At 44.7% G+C, this 17,050-nt stretch overlaps 1 protein-coding gene across 13 annotated transcripts in view; it reads right to left on the reverse strand.

Annotated features, from left to right (window-relative positions):
• LOC121857167 (ELAV-like protein 1) overlaps positions 1-15,760 on the reverse strand; it is a 113,901-nt gene extending 98,141 nt beyond the window's left edge. For 9 of the 13 annotated variants that reach the window (XM_042353069.1, XM_042353073.1, XM_042353077.1 and 6 more), the window contains exon 1: positions 15,471-15,760. In XM_042353069.1, the coding sequence (XP_042209003.1) occupies positions 15,471-15,487 (17 nt within the window). In that variant the 5' untranslated portion in view covers positions 15,488-15,760. Of the gene's footprint in view, positions 1-10,209; positions 10,275-15,470 lie in introns of those variants that run through there. The other 4 variants (XM_042353078.1, XM_042353075.1, XM_042353071.1 and 1 more) reach the window with 3 other exon arrangements.
• Between the last annotated feature and the right edge of the window lie 1,290 nt (positions 15,761-17,050).

Here is a 17,050-nt window from a genome sequence, read left to right on the forward strand (position 1 = left end):
CAATAACATTACAAAGACAATAACATTACAAAGACACACACAAAATCTCTCTCTCTCTCAAATCCAGTAGTACCTATACAAGAATTTTAGAAGCCCTTAAAAAAAAAAAAGACTTCCTTCATTTCCCAGTGCCGTTACGAGGGGTTTCCATAAATTTCAATATGAACACTGCGACTCCTGTGGTCACGGTAGGGTTGTCATAATCTTTCCTTCGTTGTGTCAGATTGTTCCAACAAAAAATTTAAATTAACTTTTTTTTTGTAATTGTGCACCATCACCTAACCAACCCCCCTCCCCCTTCCCCAATGAACAGTTACGAAGCAACCTAAGTGACGCGAGAACATTGAGAAGCCAAGTTGTACTCTGGGTAAAAAAAAAGTTGAATCAGCATATCAGTCCATAGTTCCTGCCGTCCTCGGAGATTAGGATCAAATCCTTTTCAGATGAGAACAGCGAGTGGGACGTAACAAGGGCGCTATTCCTCCCCCACCTCTCTCTCTCCCCATCCTTTCATCTTTGAGCGCTCTGGATACCACGTTCAATGTCATGACAACTACTGGTTCCGGGAGTCCCCACAGCCATAAAGAAAATCTAAATAAAGTAAACCATCTTGATTACTTATCCATCCTTTGATTATATATATATATATATATATATATATATATATATATATATATATATATATATATATATATATATATATATATATATATATATATATATATATATACTCTCTCTTTGTACTACCCTTAATTTTACAATATCATAGAGACGGGGGAAGGGAGGGGTCACACATTCTTTCTGATCTAAATCTCAGGAGCTCCTGCCTGAAGCGCCACTCTTCCAATTCAGTGTCAGTCTTGTAAATCGTTCCAACTAAAAAAGACAATCCTGACGTAACTGTACAATCGCTCCTACGGGACACAACCAATTGCTCGGCATCAATGTACACGACCAGGTAACCAGAGAATCTTGAACGAGCTCTTACTGTGGTGATTTGATCTTGGGCTTTGATATTCACGTTCAAAATTAATTACTATCTGCACTATGCAAATATTCTAACAAAAACATGAGCCAAATAAGGACACATTCACATCACTCGTTGCAGCACAACAGATAATTTTAAAATACCCCCCCCCCACCTTACCTATGTTGCCTAAACTCGCTTCACCGATAATCGTAATAAATAAAGGTGTTTCTGAATTCATGATGTAACTCCGCATTCGTCACACGATCCCTCAAGTTTACCCCAAAACAATACTCGGTGATCCGTGATACACATGTCCTATTACCAGAGCTCATGGTGTCCTCAAGCACATCTCTCGTATATACCCACAGCACCGTTTAGATATATACAGTACAGGTTTCTGTAACTTAACGCTCAGATCAGGTCTTTTATCCCGTGGCGGTAAAGAAGATCCTTACACAGACCAAATATCCGTATAAAATAACATCCGAGACAAAATATCCGTAAGGGATCATATCCTATACAAAGAAAATAAACCTGCACGAAGAACAAACTCTAATAAACAAAACATTGCGTAAGAGAATCATTCTATAAACAAAATCCGCAGAAAAAAACAATTTTATCAACACATTTTCCAGCGCACACAACACAACACGCCTTGGGCACCAAAAAAGATTAAACCAAGGATAAAGCTTTTCAGATTGTGCCGCCATCAACAACAAACTACTGTAGTGGCGCCTCTGACAGCTGGGTAATCCCCGCTACGCAGCCCCTCCCACACCCACCACCACTTAACTACGGTAATACAAAGAAATAATAAATGGGCTTTATCGACTTGTTTCCGCGTACAATCATAAAATTACATACAATATATTTACAAATCCAATGCCTTTCTCGCTACCTCACCTCACCGTTTACTGAAGAAACGTTGTCTGGAAAAGTACGATTAAATCCCGAATATTTCGCGCAGGTAACATCATAACACCCCGGTAAACCGCGTTACCTGGCGTAATGGAACATGAACCTCGCCAGGGTAACAAAGATGATCAGTTTTTCTTACAAAAGGAAGGATATCCCATTTTTTTTTCTGGTGTAGTGGACTCGATACACTGCTTTGTCCCTCCCGTCCATTCCGCGTCACTCAGAGGGCCGTACTGTGCGTCTACAAGGGCCACATTCATTCCAGGTTCGCCAATGACGAAGCCATAAAAAATGAACTGAACTGTATCGCAATGCAGAGGTATAGGACGGTGTGTAAATTTTATGCAAATGTGATTTTCCGTGTTGTGATGGGGCGTGGCAGAGTGGGGGCGTCGGCAGCGGCGTCAGTGGCATGGCGGTCACGTGCTGCGTTGCCAAGGTAACGACGGCTGTCCCTCCCGCGCGTTGCCTGGCGACCACCAGCCTCCGGCCCTACAACCCCACTCTCCTCTCTCTCATTGTCTCGTTACTCTCTCTTCCCTATAACATACTACAAAGTGCCCACGCACACCCACTCTACACGCCACCAACCTTACATACTCTCTACCATTCACGTAAGAAACCTGCCAGTACCGTCTATTCACTCTCCGCTGTTTTACGCTAACACTATATATACAACAGCGCACAGGTACACGTGCTACAAATACACTATTCTTAGTATAAATAAAAGGTAGAGCCAGCTATTTTGAGCATGACGGGATGATCGTAATTTTAGCGCATGAGGAACTTTTACCTTCCACGTACGTGTGTGTGTGTGTGTGTGTAATACTTACATAAACCCAACTTATTCACCTCCTGACAAAATTACATTGTAAAGGTCACCATGGGAAATACTGTAATAAATCAAGGGGGATGATTACATGGTAGCGCACCCCCCCCCCTCCCCCCAAAAGAGTTCTTGGAGTCTTTTCACACAAAATCTCAACGTTACTCAGCCTACAACAGCCCACCACCTCTCAAACTATCCCTCCAAAACAGTATGATACACTTCTTGCCTCAACAAACCCTACACGTATGAATTTACTTCCTACATACATACCGGAAAACATAACCTCGATAAAACTACTTATGTCCAATAGACCTTTATATCCGGTTTACGGAGATAAATAAATCACGTTAATAACTCGTCTACTACACGATCTTCAAGCAATAAGAAATCAGTCAGTTTTTATAATTCCATCTTTCTTTCATTACCTTCAAGTCTTAAGAAACTCGACTGATCAAAAATTCCGTTTCCGTAAACTAACCATTAAACAAGAACCTGGAAATATTCTCAAAGGCCAGACTCCGACTACATTCAACGCTTACAAGATCTATACAATATTCACTGACGGACAGACGGATGGTAGGCAAAACACGTACGAGAAGCAAAACACATTAGGAGGTGGTGGTGGTGGTGGTGTGTTTACCTGTTTGTCAAGATGAGTCACCTAACCTAACCAAATAAATTATCATAAATAACCCTCCAACGTCTATACAAGAGGCGGAGAAATTTGTATGCCCTATGATGTAACTTGTTTTTCTTAATAAATTGCATGATATTAAGCTTGAAATCACACTTAGTTGACACAAGATTGAAGCAAACATTCAAGGTAACGATAAACACACACACACACACACACAGTCTCGGAAGATAAGTATCTCAAATGTATGCAGAACGCCGTAGAAGAACAGTGAACGCCTCAGTGGGTACAGCAATGTGTCTCATCCAGGAGTGTCGATTCTCTCTCTCTCTCTCTCTCTCAATCCCTCAACTGTGACTGACTGACTGACACTCATACGGGATGACACAGCAGCGGTCACAGGTAAAGAGGGGTATTGAGAGGATATAATCTGGACTGAGGGAGTGATAGTGAGGCGCCCACAACGTCTTATGAAGGAAGTCCCCCCACACCCTTTTTGAGGTGGGTTCTATCCCCTACACATTCCTTTGAGAGTCGAGCAATAATCACCTGGGTCTAGGGTACACCATCTGCCTGTATCTCCTGGGTCTAGGGTACACCAGGTGCCTCTATCTCTGGGTCCTGGGGTACACCATCTGCCTGTATCTCTGGGTCTAGGGTACACCAGGTGCCTGTATCTCTGGGTCTGGGGTACACCAGGTGCCTCTATCTCTGGTCTAAGGGTACACCAGGTGCCTGTATCTCTAGGTCTAGGGTACACCAGGTGCCTGTATCTCTGGGTCTAGGATACACCAAGGTGCCTGTATCTCTGGGTCTAGAGATACACCAGCTGCCTGTATCTCTGGGTCTAGGAGTACACCAGCTGCCTGTATCTCTGGGTCTAGGGTACACAGGTGCCCCTGTCTCTCTGGGTCTAGGAGTACACCAGGTGCCTGTATCTCTGGGTCTAGGGTACACCCAGTGCCTGTATCTCTGGGTCAAAGTGCACACCAGGTGCCTGTATCTCTCAGGTCTAGGGTACACCAGGTGCCTGTATCTCTGGGTCTGAGGTACACCAGGTGCCTGCTGTCTCTGGGTCTAGGGTACACCAGGTGCCTGTATCTCTGGGTCTAGGGTACACCAGGTGCCTGTATCTCTGGGTCTAGGGTACACCAGGTGCCTGTATCTCTGGGTCTAGGGTACACCAGGTGCCTGTATCTCTGGGTCTAGGGTACACCAGGTGCCTGTATCTCTGGGTCTAAGGTACACCAGGTGCCTGTATCTCTGGGTCTAAGGTACACCAGCTGTCTGTATCTCTGGGTCTAAGGTACACCAGCTGTCTGTATCTCTGGGTCTAAGGTACACCAGCTGTCTGTATTTCTGGGTCTAAGGTACACCAGCTGTCTGTATCTGGGTTCAGCACTACGAGTACATATTAGATTTCTTGAAAACAAAGGTCGATACTCAACTACAGTAGAGGGTACAGGACTCGTGTCCCTTGTATACATACTGTACTATTATTTGACCATTGAAGGGTTACTGTTCTCATTAACCTGATTGCACTCATGGAACATATTTGTTTAAACATTGAGAAAACTTTTTAGTTTATTAAAAAAAATATATTACTCAGAAGTTTTTATTTGGAACCACGTCCAAATATAGACCCTACAACTCGGCCATCTTTTTTTTTATTTATTTATTTATTTTTTGAGAGGGAGAAGAATTGTGGTTAAGATCTACTATAGGTTCCAGTTCCCTTCCCATGACAAAACTCTGCTTGCCTGCCTGCCTGCCTGCCTCCCACCCACACACGTCTCAATGGCCCCTGGCTGACCCAAATTGTACACCTTGAGGAAGCCTTATAAAGCCAGGGATCATGAGGTAACTTGATAACTACACTTGCTTAGATGCTTTCAACAGCTTATTAAGTAATCACCGATCCCGTTTGATGTTTTCAATAGTTTACTACATAATTAACGATATTTCTGCATACTAATTATTAACCAGTACGGCTTCTGATTGCATAAATTTCTAATGAACCTTTAAGTCTTCAACAATGAATAGCTCACCACCATCGCCTGTGTAGTTATTCCTTTCATCACTTTATTCACTCATTCCGTTGCTTCCAATTTTCAACCTAACCAATCTGACGGCCATCTTGGATTTGTGTTCCCGCAGCTCAGTAGACTCGAGAGGAATTTTTTTTTGTATCTTAAGATAATTTGAGAAAACTTAAGAACCTTATTCGAGTTTTAATTGAACGACTTTGACAGTTCTGATAACGTGACACTTTCCGCGTGATAACTATACTCATTCTGGTCCAATTTTCATCAAATTTTACATAATGACTGTGTGTGGCCATAACCTGGGATGATGATAAGAGCCACTGGATATTTATGGGATGAGCTTCCTGTATTCTGATTGGCCGACATCGTTACATGGGCGGAATCGAATACTTACCGAGTGCGTCTACGCTTTATCACTTGGCAAAATACTTACAGTTCCCACGATCACCTTACTACAGCGACCACCCTACACCAGAGACCCACTTACTATAACGGCCTCTTTACTACACCGACAACGTAATTACTTTGCGGCTTCATTCCTTCTCATTTTTGTCAAGTACTTCAAGATCAAATCCAATTAATAATAATAATAATAATAATAATAATAATAATAATAATAATTTAAATATGGTAAAAGGCCTGTGGTGGGAACAGTGCCCGCATGAGAGGGAACATTACAGAAGTGACTCTTACACTTGATCTTTATGAAAATTGTTCAGCTTCACAAGAGCCAGATCTCCAAAAAAATGGCAAATGGAATTGTCTCAGATCAGGGATGAGGGTCGCTGGTGCCTGAATTACAACGCCAGAGACCATCATCGATTTCGTGCTCTCCCACACACACACGCTATATATTGCAGAAGCCATACATGAAAAACTATTCAATCCAGTTTCTCATGCGCCAGTCCCAGAAAATATGCAAATGAAGCCAACCAAATAAGATTATTATTGCCGTATAATTATTATTATTATTATCATCATATTTATTTGCTTTTACTGCTCAGCCAGAGGTTCCCAAGGACAAGGACAGTGTTTCAAAAGCAAGCAAAAAAAAAAACACACACACACACACACACACACACGAAGCAATTACGGATTTAATTTTAACTTTTCTCGTCATCCTTTTTCTTTTAGTTATTTCCTGATCAACAGCTAATTCCGAGGCTCAAGGCCGGCTCTGTGATGTACTGTAACACTAGCAGGCATCTATAGGTCATCTAGCGCTGCTGTACCCTTATTTTACCTTGATTAACCACCCAAGCTTATATTACCTTGATTAACCACCCAAGCTTATTTTACCTTGATTAACCACCCAAGCTTATTTTACCTTGATTAACCACCCAAGCTTATTTAACCTTGATTAACCACCCGAGCTCATTTTACCTTGATTGACCACCCGAGCTTATTTTACCTTGATTGACCACCCAAGCTTATTTTACCTTGCTTAACCACCCAAGCATATTTTACCTCTATTAACCATCCCAACATTAACCTAACCCATTGACGTCATTCATAAACTCATCCTCACAAATCTTATCATTACCGTCGCCAATATTCCTCTTCATCCCAACTCATCTTCCCCACTGCCCTCACTCTCACTAATCTTCCTCACCAAACTCATTATTCTTCCTCATCAATACCCTCCTCACTCATCCTCATTACCCTCACTCATCCTCATTACCCTCCCTAATCTTCCTCGTCTCTCCCGTATCTTCCTCATCTCCCTCACACCTACTCCAATACATCCTCCACCAGTACCTCACCACTACTCCTCTCCCTCACATCTCCAACACATCCTCCACCAGTACCTCACCACTACTCCTCTCCTCTGTCTCAGCATCCTCCACCAGTGCCTCCACCACTACTCTCCTCCTCACATCTCCAACATCCTCCTGATGCCTCCCCACCTCCTCTCCCTCACATCTCAGCTTGTCCCTCTTTTTCAGTACTCCACCACTACTCCTCTCCCTCCATCTCCAACACACCCTCCACCAATACCTCCACCACTATACTCCTCCTCACATCTCCAGCTTGCCCATCACAGTACCTCACCCTTTCTCCTCCCTCACATCTCCAACCCATCCTCACCAGTGCCTCACCACTACTCCTCTCCCTCACATCTCCAACACATCCTCCACCAATACCTCCACCCTCACTCCTCTCCCTCCACATCTCAACACATCCTCCACCAGTGCCTCAACACTACTCCTCTCCCTCACATCCTCAACATCCTCCACAGTACCTCTCACTACTCCTCTCCCTCACATCTCAACACACCCCTCCTGTACCTCACCCCTACTCCTCTCCCCTCCACATCTCAACACATCCTCCACCAGTGCCTCACCACTACTCCCTCTCCCCTCACATCTCCCAGCACATCCTCCTGATGCCTCCAGCCTGCCTCCTCTCCCTCACACATCTCCAACACATCCTCCACCATTACCTCACCACTACTCCTCTCCCTCACATCTCCAACACATCCTCCACCAGTACCTCACCACTACTCCTCTCCCTCACATCTCCAACACACCCTCCACCAGTACCTCACCACTACTCCTCTCCCTCACATCTCCAACACACCCTCCACCAGTACCTCACCACTACTCCTCTCCCTCACAATAGTCACCAGCAACACATCTAATACAAATGCTTCAATTTTTTTTACCCCATCCAAAAAATTATTGAATTTATTCTATTTTGTTTCCACTGAACTTCACTGGTAATATGTTCGAGGCCCAGGGTACTACAGTAGCCATATTGAGCTCCACAGTACTACAGTAGCCATATTGAGCTCCACAGTACTACAGTAGCCATATTGAGCTCCACAGTACTACAGTAGCCATATTGAGCTCCACAGTACTACTGTACAGTACCTATCTGTCAGAGCGCCAGTAACAATACTCAAAGCCCGTAATTAGAAATCAGCTTGACCTTACGATACACCATGACAATAAGTTTGGGCTCAATGGTGCTCAAGTAGCAGTCAGCTTGGGGATTCTTGACCTCAATGGTGCATAAATATCAATAAGCTTGGGCAGGATGTTTTTGTTTTACCATTAAGCTTTAGTTCAATAGTCATCTACAGTATAAGCTTAAGACTAGCATCTTCGTCCATAAGCTTGGCCTCAATGGTGTAATTTGTAGCTTTCATCAATAATCTTGAGACTTCATGGTGCATTTTTCAATAAGCTTATGTTCAAATAAATGAGCCTCCAAACAACAGTGTCCTTATATCAATAAGCTTGGGTGAAATAGCTTTTTTTTACAATAAGCTTAATATCCATACTGTTTTCATCAATAAGCTTGGGCTAAATGGTGCACTTTTTCCCAAATAAGCTTCACAGTTTCTATACATGAACCTGGAGTCAAGTATCTTTTTATCAAGCTTAGACTGTTCCCCCCGCCATCAACATCTTGGCCTCGGTATTATGGAAACCGGACTCAAAAGCTCAACACACCTGGACACTCACTCCCAATAACCGTGTAAGTAGAGGCGTGTCTACAACCATCCTGCCCAGCCCACACGTTCTGACTTTACTAAAGGATACGCGACTCACAGACGATAATTGTTGTAGGATATATCATGTGGGTCAGTTTAAGAGTATCCTGCAGGACACATCTGGTCTATTTTTGGATTATTTTTTCTTGTGGGATTAATTCTGCACAACATTGTATCCAGCAAGACACTTCATTATATATCTCCCTGTAAGACAGTTTAGTGGGTTCATACCCAGTTGGCAGCAGACAGTAACAGTTGTACAGATTATTTCACCTTAAAGCCTCCACTACATTTGTTTAAGTCTGTCCCTGACAAACCAATTTGGCTCAGTTCATTTATATAAGGACGACCCCAATGCTGACAATGAGAAATACATATAAATAGACTACTGGTTCAATTGTAATTCTCCGACTGTGAATTAACAACACTCAAATGAACTTCAGGATAATCTCTAATTATAAAATACATGGAACAATGTGGAAGCTGTAATAAAGAGTTAGATTATTTTCAGAACTAGGGTGAAGCCAGTACCAAGATCCTGCCAGGGCCACGGTTAACCTTCAACCACATGCGGTGAGGGGGAAGCTGTTCAGTCCCTCCACTACACTACACTACACTCGTCACCGCTAACAATCCTCTTCAAGACTCGCACTGGGCAACTACAACCACTCTCACTGGCCAACACGTTCAACTTTACCATCGACTGCCTTATGGGAAATATTTCACAAATATATCCGAAGAAGTATTTTCCTCTTATCAAACTGTCCAGTCTGTTACAAAAGGCATCACCTGTGCTGTGATATAGCAGCTTCCAGTTTCCACCATTTACTTGGCATAAAGAATCATAAATAACATTCACAAGCACCAGGAGTGCGGGACACAGCCACAATCGCATGATAAAGGTTGCGGCTCCCAGTATAAGCTGGTAATAAAGAGAAACTGACGCCAGGAGGCTGTCAGCGGCTGGAAGCGTGCCCCGGTACCAGCCGCCGAGATAACGTCCTCCGTAACCAAACAGTCTGCCTCCAATCTCTCAGAGAACATTTACAAACGGTAACCACGACTGCATCATTATCACTTCATATATAAAGTATGTTACAATTAAGAGAACACTGTGAGCGTCCACAAACACAGCCAAAACTGCTTGTGTTCGAGCGAAAATGTGTAACCTCTTCTTTGCGTGTCGTGTACCTTAAGTCCCATTACTGCGGAAAATTCACTAGCAGTTGTTGAGGCGGTGCCAGTTCCTGCACCCCACCATCACCACACACACATATTCCACAATATAAAAGAAAATAAGATCACCATACGTACAAAATAAACCCGGCGGAGTAGAGCGACTATATACGTGATCCAATCCCTGCCGTCCCCGAGACCGAATGCGCCCGGTTACTTCCCAGACCTCCAGCCACCCCCCCTTCCTCCCATGTATCGACCATTTCTCCCCCCCAACCCCCAAACCCCTCCCACCCTCCACCATACATTTACTTTCCTCAATTGTGTCCGTCGCTAGTCCTAAGCGTTCCAACAGGACATGCACAACTCTCGCCACCAACACACTCTCACACACACAAATCTAGAGCGAAAGGGGAAACCGCACAAGTTGACTGGGCAACGACACACATCCGGGGGAGGAAACTGAAGGAAACAATACGTTATCAACACGAGCCGAGTTATGACTACCAGCACAGTGCAGCAGAGGGACGCTTTAACGAGCTAGATGGAGACTAGAGGGAGGCTTTTCCAGAGTAGAGGAAGTTCACTACCGTTCTAAAGCCTTGTGCCAAAGATCACCACGAAAATAAAATTACCGAGGAAAACGGATTAAATATTACTTTGGAAAACTAACAATACGATACTGAGGAAAACTATAAACATCCAACTACTGAGGACAACCTTCAACCGACCAATAGGAAACCTCCAGAAGTCTAAACAAAAGTCCTACCTTAAAAACAAAACAAAAAACAAAAATAGGAAAAATGCAAGTAAAGACAAACGAGTTTTCATTTCCATATAGGAAGGTTTGGTGAGGGCGAGGGGAGAGAGACCCTGGCAGTGGGTGTAATGGAAAGCAATAAAAGTAGTCTGGGGGAACCTCGCGTCACTCCAATATTCATGAACCATTGGCAACCCCCCCCCACCCCCCCATACACAATGACCATCCCCCAACCTCACCTAAGATACCCCACCCAGCTGTTAACACTAGTAGGTTACCCAAGTCCTTCACTACACAACTAAAACAGAGTATTTCATCAGTCCCATAACCACCTTCATGTTGGTCTACCACACTTGTAACACCTGCAGTATATATGGCACTACCTACTACATCGCCTCCTACAGTAGTGAAGACAAACCTCCTACATCGCTTTTAATCAATATCAAGGAGGCAAACACGGCAAGAATTTAAACGCACACTACGTTATACATAAAACATGGACCAGCACAAACACTCCGCTAAGTAATGGAAAATGTTGCAGCAAACCTTAACGAAAGACGGAAGAAGCGTCTATAATGAAGGCTAATTAGTGTAGAGACAGCCAGATTAACAAATAAAATGAGGAAGACGATTTTTGTTAGTGAAACAAAATGCCGTATAACAATGCAATATATATTAGGAAGACTAATTACGCGCACGGTTGAGTGATGTTGTCTGTAGCCCTTGTCATAGTACCCCGTCAGCATCGACCAGTGAGCGCACTATTGCCTACACAGACCTGCTAAAATAATTTTTACTAGATTGATAAACACTTCGAGGGAGTATGTATGATTGATAACTGTATTTGCTGTAAAACACAACTTAATAAAGACACAACTTAATAAAGACACAATATGTGTACAGCGTATAAATATGAGCATAACGCAGATATAACACTACTGTACAAACCTCCACCTTCACAACAGCCAAGCGACTGCAACGAAACCAGTAAAACCTCTAATTTTGATGCACTTTACGTTACAACCATAATGACAAAAAACTGCTCAATGGATTCCATTGTTCTTTTGTAAAACACAAAGTGTGTGTCGCATCAAATGCTCTTTTTTTAGACGGGTCTCCCTCCCCCCTACCGCACTCCAGCCCAAATATGAGGCAAAAACCTTATTTGCGGCACAAACCCAAGAGCCCATATACCATCTTGCCACAAAGGAACAAGAAACACAAGCAAATTTGTGAGGCGTACCCAGATACAAAAGAAATAACTTTTTTCCCTTCCTCCAGGGACAATGAAATTCCCCAGGAAAGTCTAGCCAAACCTAAAATGTGGATTTATGGTGGGTGAAGAGATGCTAGTTATAGATATGATAAATAACCATCGTACATCTCACAATATCGGTGCAGAAAATGGTTCAACATACGATGGAGAAAAACTAGTGGGAAGCAAAAACAAAAACTGTGGAGGGAAACGCTGGACGTGTGCAAGATGTTCCAACAAGGGAATTTAAGAGTCGGTATTTTCAGGGTGGCGAGGCGTCAGATAGGGGCAAGACAAGACTAGCGGTGGAATCCACACCCGTCACATCACGAATGATTGAAAAGATTATCTGTCTGAAAGTTGCTCTAGACAGAGACAAAGAGGGTAGTGGGGGGCGAGTGAGAGCAAGGCGGTAGAGGGAATGGAGAGAGAGAGAGAGAGAGCGTGGAGGGTGGTGGTGGGTGAGGGGAGCGAGTACGCCAGCCCCACAGCGTCACCAATTATCGATTATTTCAGCCAAGCCGCAAGCGGACGGACGCGCGAGAGAGCCACTGTGTGTGTGAGGAGAGAGTGAGAGAGAGGAGATGGGGGGGGGTGGGGAGGCTCAGAGAGAGAGGCAGAGAACACATTGTGGGAAAGGCTAAAACAGCGCCAGTGTCAACGTTTGTGAGCGGCATGCCTCCAATGATTACATATTCCCGTCAAAATTAATCCCCCCCTGGCGCAGCTGGTTGTCGTCTTGTCGGTGCTGGCGTGTCGACGACCCTCAAACAAAGATAGCTGCTGTGCTCCTCCTCTTGTACATAGCCTTGACCTTTACTATAGATTAAACTTTCCGGAGCGGTATGAAACAAGCGTGGTTGGCTGGCTGACTGGCTCTGGCCTTTTGAGGGCGGCGCTGCTGGCGTGGCCACGGTGGGTTAAAGACCATCACATTTGGTGATATAGTGGAGACGGGTTGGCGTGTGCTGCAATGAAGAGCGCGGGCGTGGGTAGAAATAGCTGGGTGGCGGCGGGTGGTATAATGGCCAGCCAGGCACGAGTGTCACTGTGTAGGGGGTCGTGGGAGGCAAAGTAAGAATGGGTAAGACCAAGAGTGAGTGAGTGAGTGCTGTGTGTGTGAGTGAGAGAAGGAACTGTGGACAAGGTCAGCGTGTTAAAAGTATGCGAGAGCTTGAGAGCTTTAGTGAAGAAGAGGAAGAACTGACACGACCTGGGACTGTTGGAGCAAGATGGATGAGGACGGTAGTGAGGGAGATAATCAAGGTGTTGAGGGAGAGTATCAGGGAGTTGAGGGAAATTATCATGGTGTTGTGAGGGAGAGTATCGAGGTATTGTGAGGGAGACTATAAAGGTGTTGTGAGGGAGATTATCAAGGTATTGTGAGGGAGAGTATCAAGGTATTGTGAGGGAGAGTATCAAGGTATTGTGAGGGAGACTATAAAGGTGTTGTGAGGGAGATTATCAAGGTGTTGTTAGGGAGAGTATCAAGGTGTTGTTAGGGAGAGTATCAAGGTGTTGTTAGGGAGACTATAAAGGTGTTGTTAGGGAGAGTATCAAGGTGTTGTTAGGGAGACTATAAAGGTGTTGTGAGGGAGATTATCAAGGTGTTGTGAGGGAGAGTAAGAATGGACTAATCAAAAAAAGGTAACAAAGCGATGGGATAATAAAATAGGAATTAGAAGTAGGGATGGACCAGGAAGGAAGGAAGGAAGGAAGGAAGGAAGGTCAGATGGATAAGATAGATAAGGTAAAGTCAGTGTGTAGGTTGTTAGGGGGGAAGAGTTTAAGCCTGCACAGTCAATAAGTGAGTGCGGTGAGATGGTACGAGAGGCGGGACACGCAGAATGACTTGGGGAAGGTCGGGAATGAGATAGTGTGTGTGTGTGTGCGTGTGTGTGTGTGTGTGTGTGTGTGTGAGTGTGTGTGTGTGGTTAGGAGGGAGACTAAAGATGATAAGAGGGAGAGTACCCAAAAAATAAATAAATAAACGGACACTGGTATGGCTAAGAACACCGGACTCGTGGAAGCAAGAGCAAGACTGGACAAGTTCACAATATGGGCGAGATCAAGACTTTGTACATGGGTGTTAGAAATGGCTGAACTGTACAACAAAGGAGGAGGAGGAGGAGGAGGAGGAGGAGGAGGAGGAGGAGGTGGTGGTGGAGGTGGTAGGCGAATAATGGCATGAGTGGAGATAGTAAGGGTTAACGATAAAAGTCAGGATGTATCAGTGTGAGTCAGGGTGTACAAAGACGAGGAGGGATAGTGTGTACAAAAGTGGTTAGAGTAAATGTACATAAGGACAAGGATGTACAAAAGTTATGCGAGTCAACGTGTACAAGCACAAAGGGTGTGTGAATTGCGGTGTAGGTGAACAGGGGTCATGTGTAGCAGAGTAACATAGGGGTGTAGCCAGGTGGGCGGTCTTACCTACAACACGCACACACACCAGCTGGCCACGCCTCGCCTCGCGCCCCACAATAAAGTGAAGCCTGCAACAAGCGCTCCACCTCGACTTGACACCAACTTTACCACTCCGACCAACCTGCACTAGACAGTAGCCACGCCTCCTACAACTCCTTACACACCACGCCCCTTGTTAACAATTTCCAGTAATTATCGCAAAGTGATTTTTTCATGTCCTAACTATCCCTTTAACAATAATGCACATATGAAAAATTTACAAATTGTTTTCTTGTCTTAGTAATATATATATATATATATATATATATATATATATATATATATATATATATATATATATATATATATATATATATATATATATATAAAGAAAACTGATTGTAAATTAAACTAGTTGAAGAGTGTATAGACAAACTGCCTCCATGTTCCACCACGCAGCACTACTCCGCCAAAATAAGGAATAATACCTATTGTCTAACTTCGGTAACATCACGATAACTTTTTTCCGGTACAGTATCCAGTAAGGTGAACTTTCCTTCATCAGAGTACAACACATTTCTGAGTTTTGCTGAAGGGCATCAAAAGGTTAGACACTAAACAACCAGGTTGTAGACAACAACTGCGTCCTCAGAACACGACAAACCATATCAACTCTAAAGAACAGAGCAACAAAATGTGCCAGCGTGCCGACGCGGGAGGTGGGCAGCGAGCTCCGCTACTGCAAGCTTGGAGTGCCACTCTAGCACTGCCGCCACTGACAACACAGCACCACCACCTACCCCCCCCCCTGATGGCGGACCTCGAGGAGGAAGAGGAGAGGAGTGGACTGCCAGCAGACATGCAGGGGAGGGAAGCGGCCAGAGCGTGAATGGCTTGAGGTCGCGGGCGTGTGGGCGTGCTCACCGAGGTCCGGCACGCCCGCGGCCACGGCCCAACAACGAGACAGAAGAGGATCACCTGGCGGAATCTTCCATGGCGTGAAGATAGACGGGAGAGGAGAGGAGCGGAGGTCAAGAGCTCACCTTACGACCGTCCCTTGCTCCGCCGCCCGACAACGGCAGCCACACTATACGCACGACACACACAGCAGAGGGCGGCACCACACGGTGCGGGGCTCAATGAGCAGGCGGCCACGGCGGGCGGCGATGGTCAACACTGCACACGGACTGGACTCCCACGGGCGCTACAACAAGGTCCCGGCCACCACCTGCTCACCAGACCACTCAGCCAACACTGCCGCACCCGCTCCCCCCCGACGCTCACCACTTCCTCGCCCGCCCGCGCGCGCACGTACATACGAACACACGTACGCGCACGCGCCACGCACGCGCCACCACCACGCACTCGTATGCCTCGCACATTTCACTCCAGCAATACAAGCTATCTTCTTGAATTTTTACCGTACTGTTTGCAGTTTCACTTTCATCTTCCCGTAAGCATTCTTTATTGCAGCCGTTGGTTTATTCATCTATTAATGAGCTTGAGTAAAGGGAATGAACGCAAGAGGGGAGGGGTGGGGTGGGGAGCCAGGCGCCGCCCACCAATGACTGGTGGAGGGTGGCCCGTATCACACCGCCCGCTACTACCGCCCACTATCTACACCCAGCCACATGGGATGCCCGTATACACTAACCGCCCACCAACACACCTCGCCTTGCACCACAACAAAGGCGCCAATAACCTCGCCCGCTGTCACCCGCTTACCACAACTAGTGATGAGCCATATTGACGCTCAAACAAAACACCGACTTCTAATTTAACATCACTCCATAATACTCTATAAGCAGCTTACAAGGTTGACGCCGCCCAGGAATAATTTGACTGGGCATACTTGATGTGATGTTTCAAGCTAGTTTTACAGATTTCTTCCTGGTGCTTTATTACTCTTGGTATTAACACCAAAAAATCTAAATATATCTAAAATTTTCTTGAATACAAAATATAATACATTGATCTAACCTTAAAAACGACACATACACACACATCGGGATATAAACCAGATGCACACACCACACCTAACCTTGGCCTGTGACTTTCCTCTCATTAAATCAGTCGACAGAAATTTACGAAAATTTAATGGACGTAGCGTGAATATTAATAAAATCACATCAGAGTTGACCCGCCAATATCTACGTCGGGAAACTTTAGTGTTTTTTTTGTTTTTTTACCTGCACACTTACGTTATTTGATTATAGTGTTTCCTGGGTGTTTCTTAAGAGAGTTTTGACTTTTAATACGACACACACACACACACACACACACACACACACACACACACACACACACACCTTCCAGTATAACAGCTACAATAAAACGGTGTAACATTGTCTAAGGTATAACACAGACAGACAGATAGCCAAACACACAGACACAAACACGGAGGGATGCGGTTTAAATGTCTCTATATACCAAAGACAAGAGATATATTTGTGGAGCAAGTTTGTTTAGTGAAGGGACGGATGGAGGGGGGGGGGGGATGTTGTCATTCTGCATCCCGATTACCAAGTGAGAGAAGGACCTTTAAATCGTTGCTTAAG

This window comes from Homarus americanus, unplaced genomic scaffold (assembly GCF_018991925.1).
Source record: "Homarus americanus isolate GMGI-L3 unplaced genomic scaffold, GMGI_Hamer_2.0 scaffold20465, whole genome shotgun sequence".
Lineage (NCBI taxonomy): Eukaryota > Metazoa > Arthropoda > Malacostraca > Decapoda > Nephropidae > Homarus > Homarus americanus.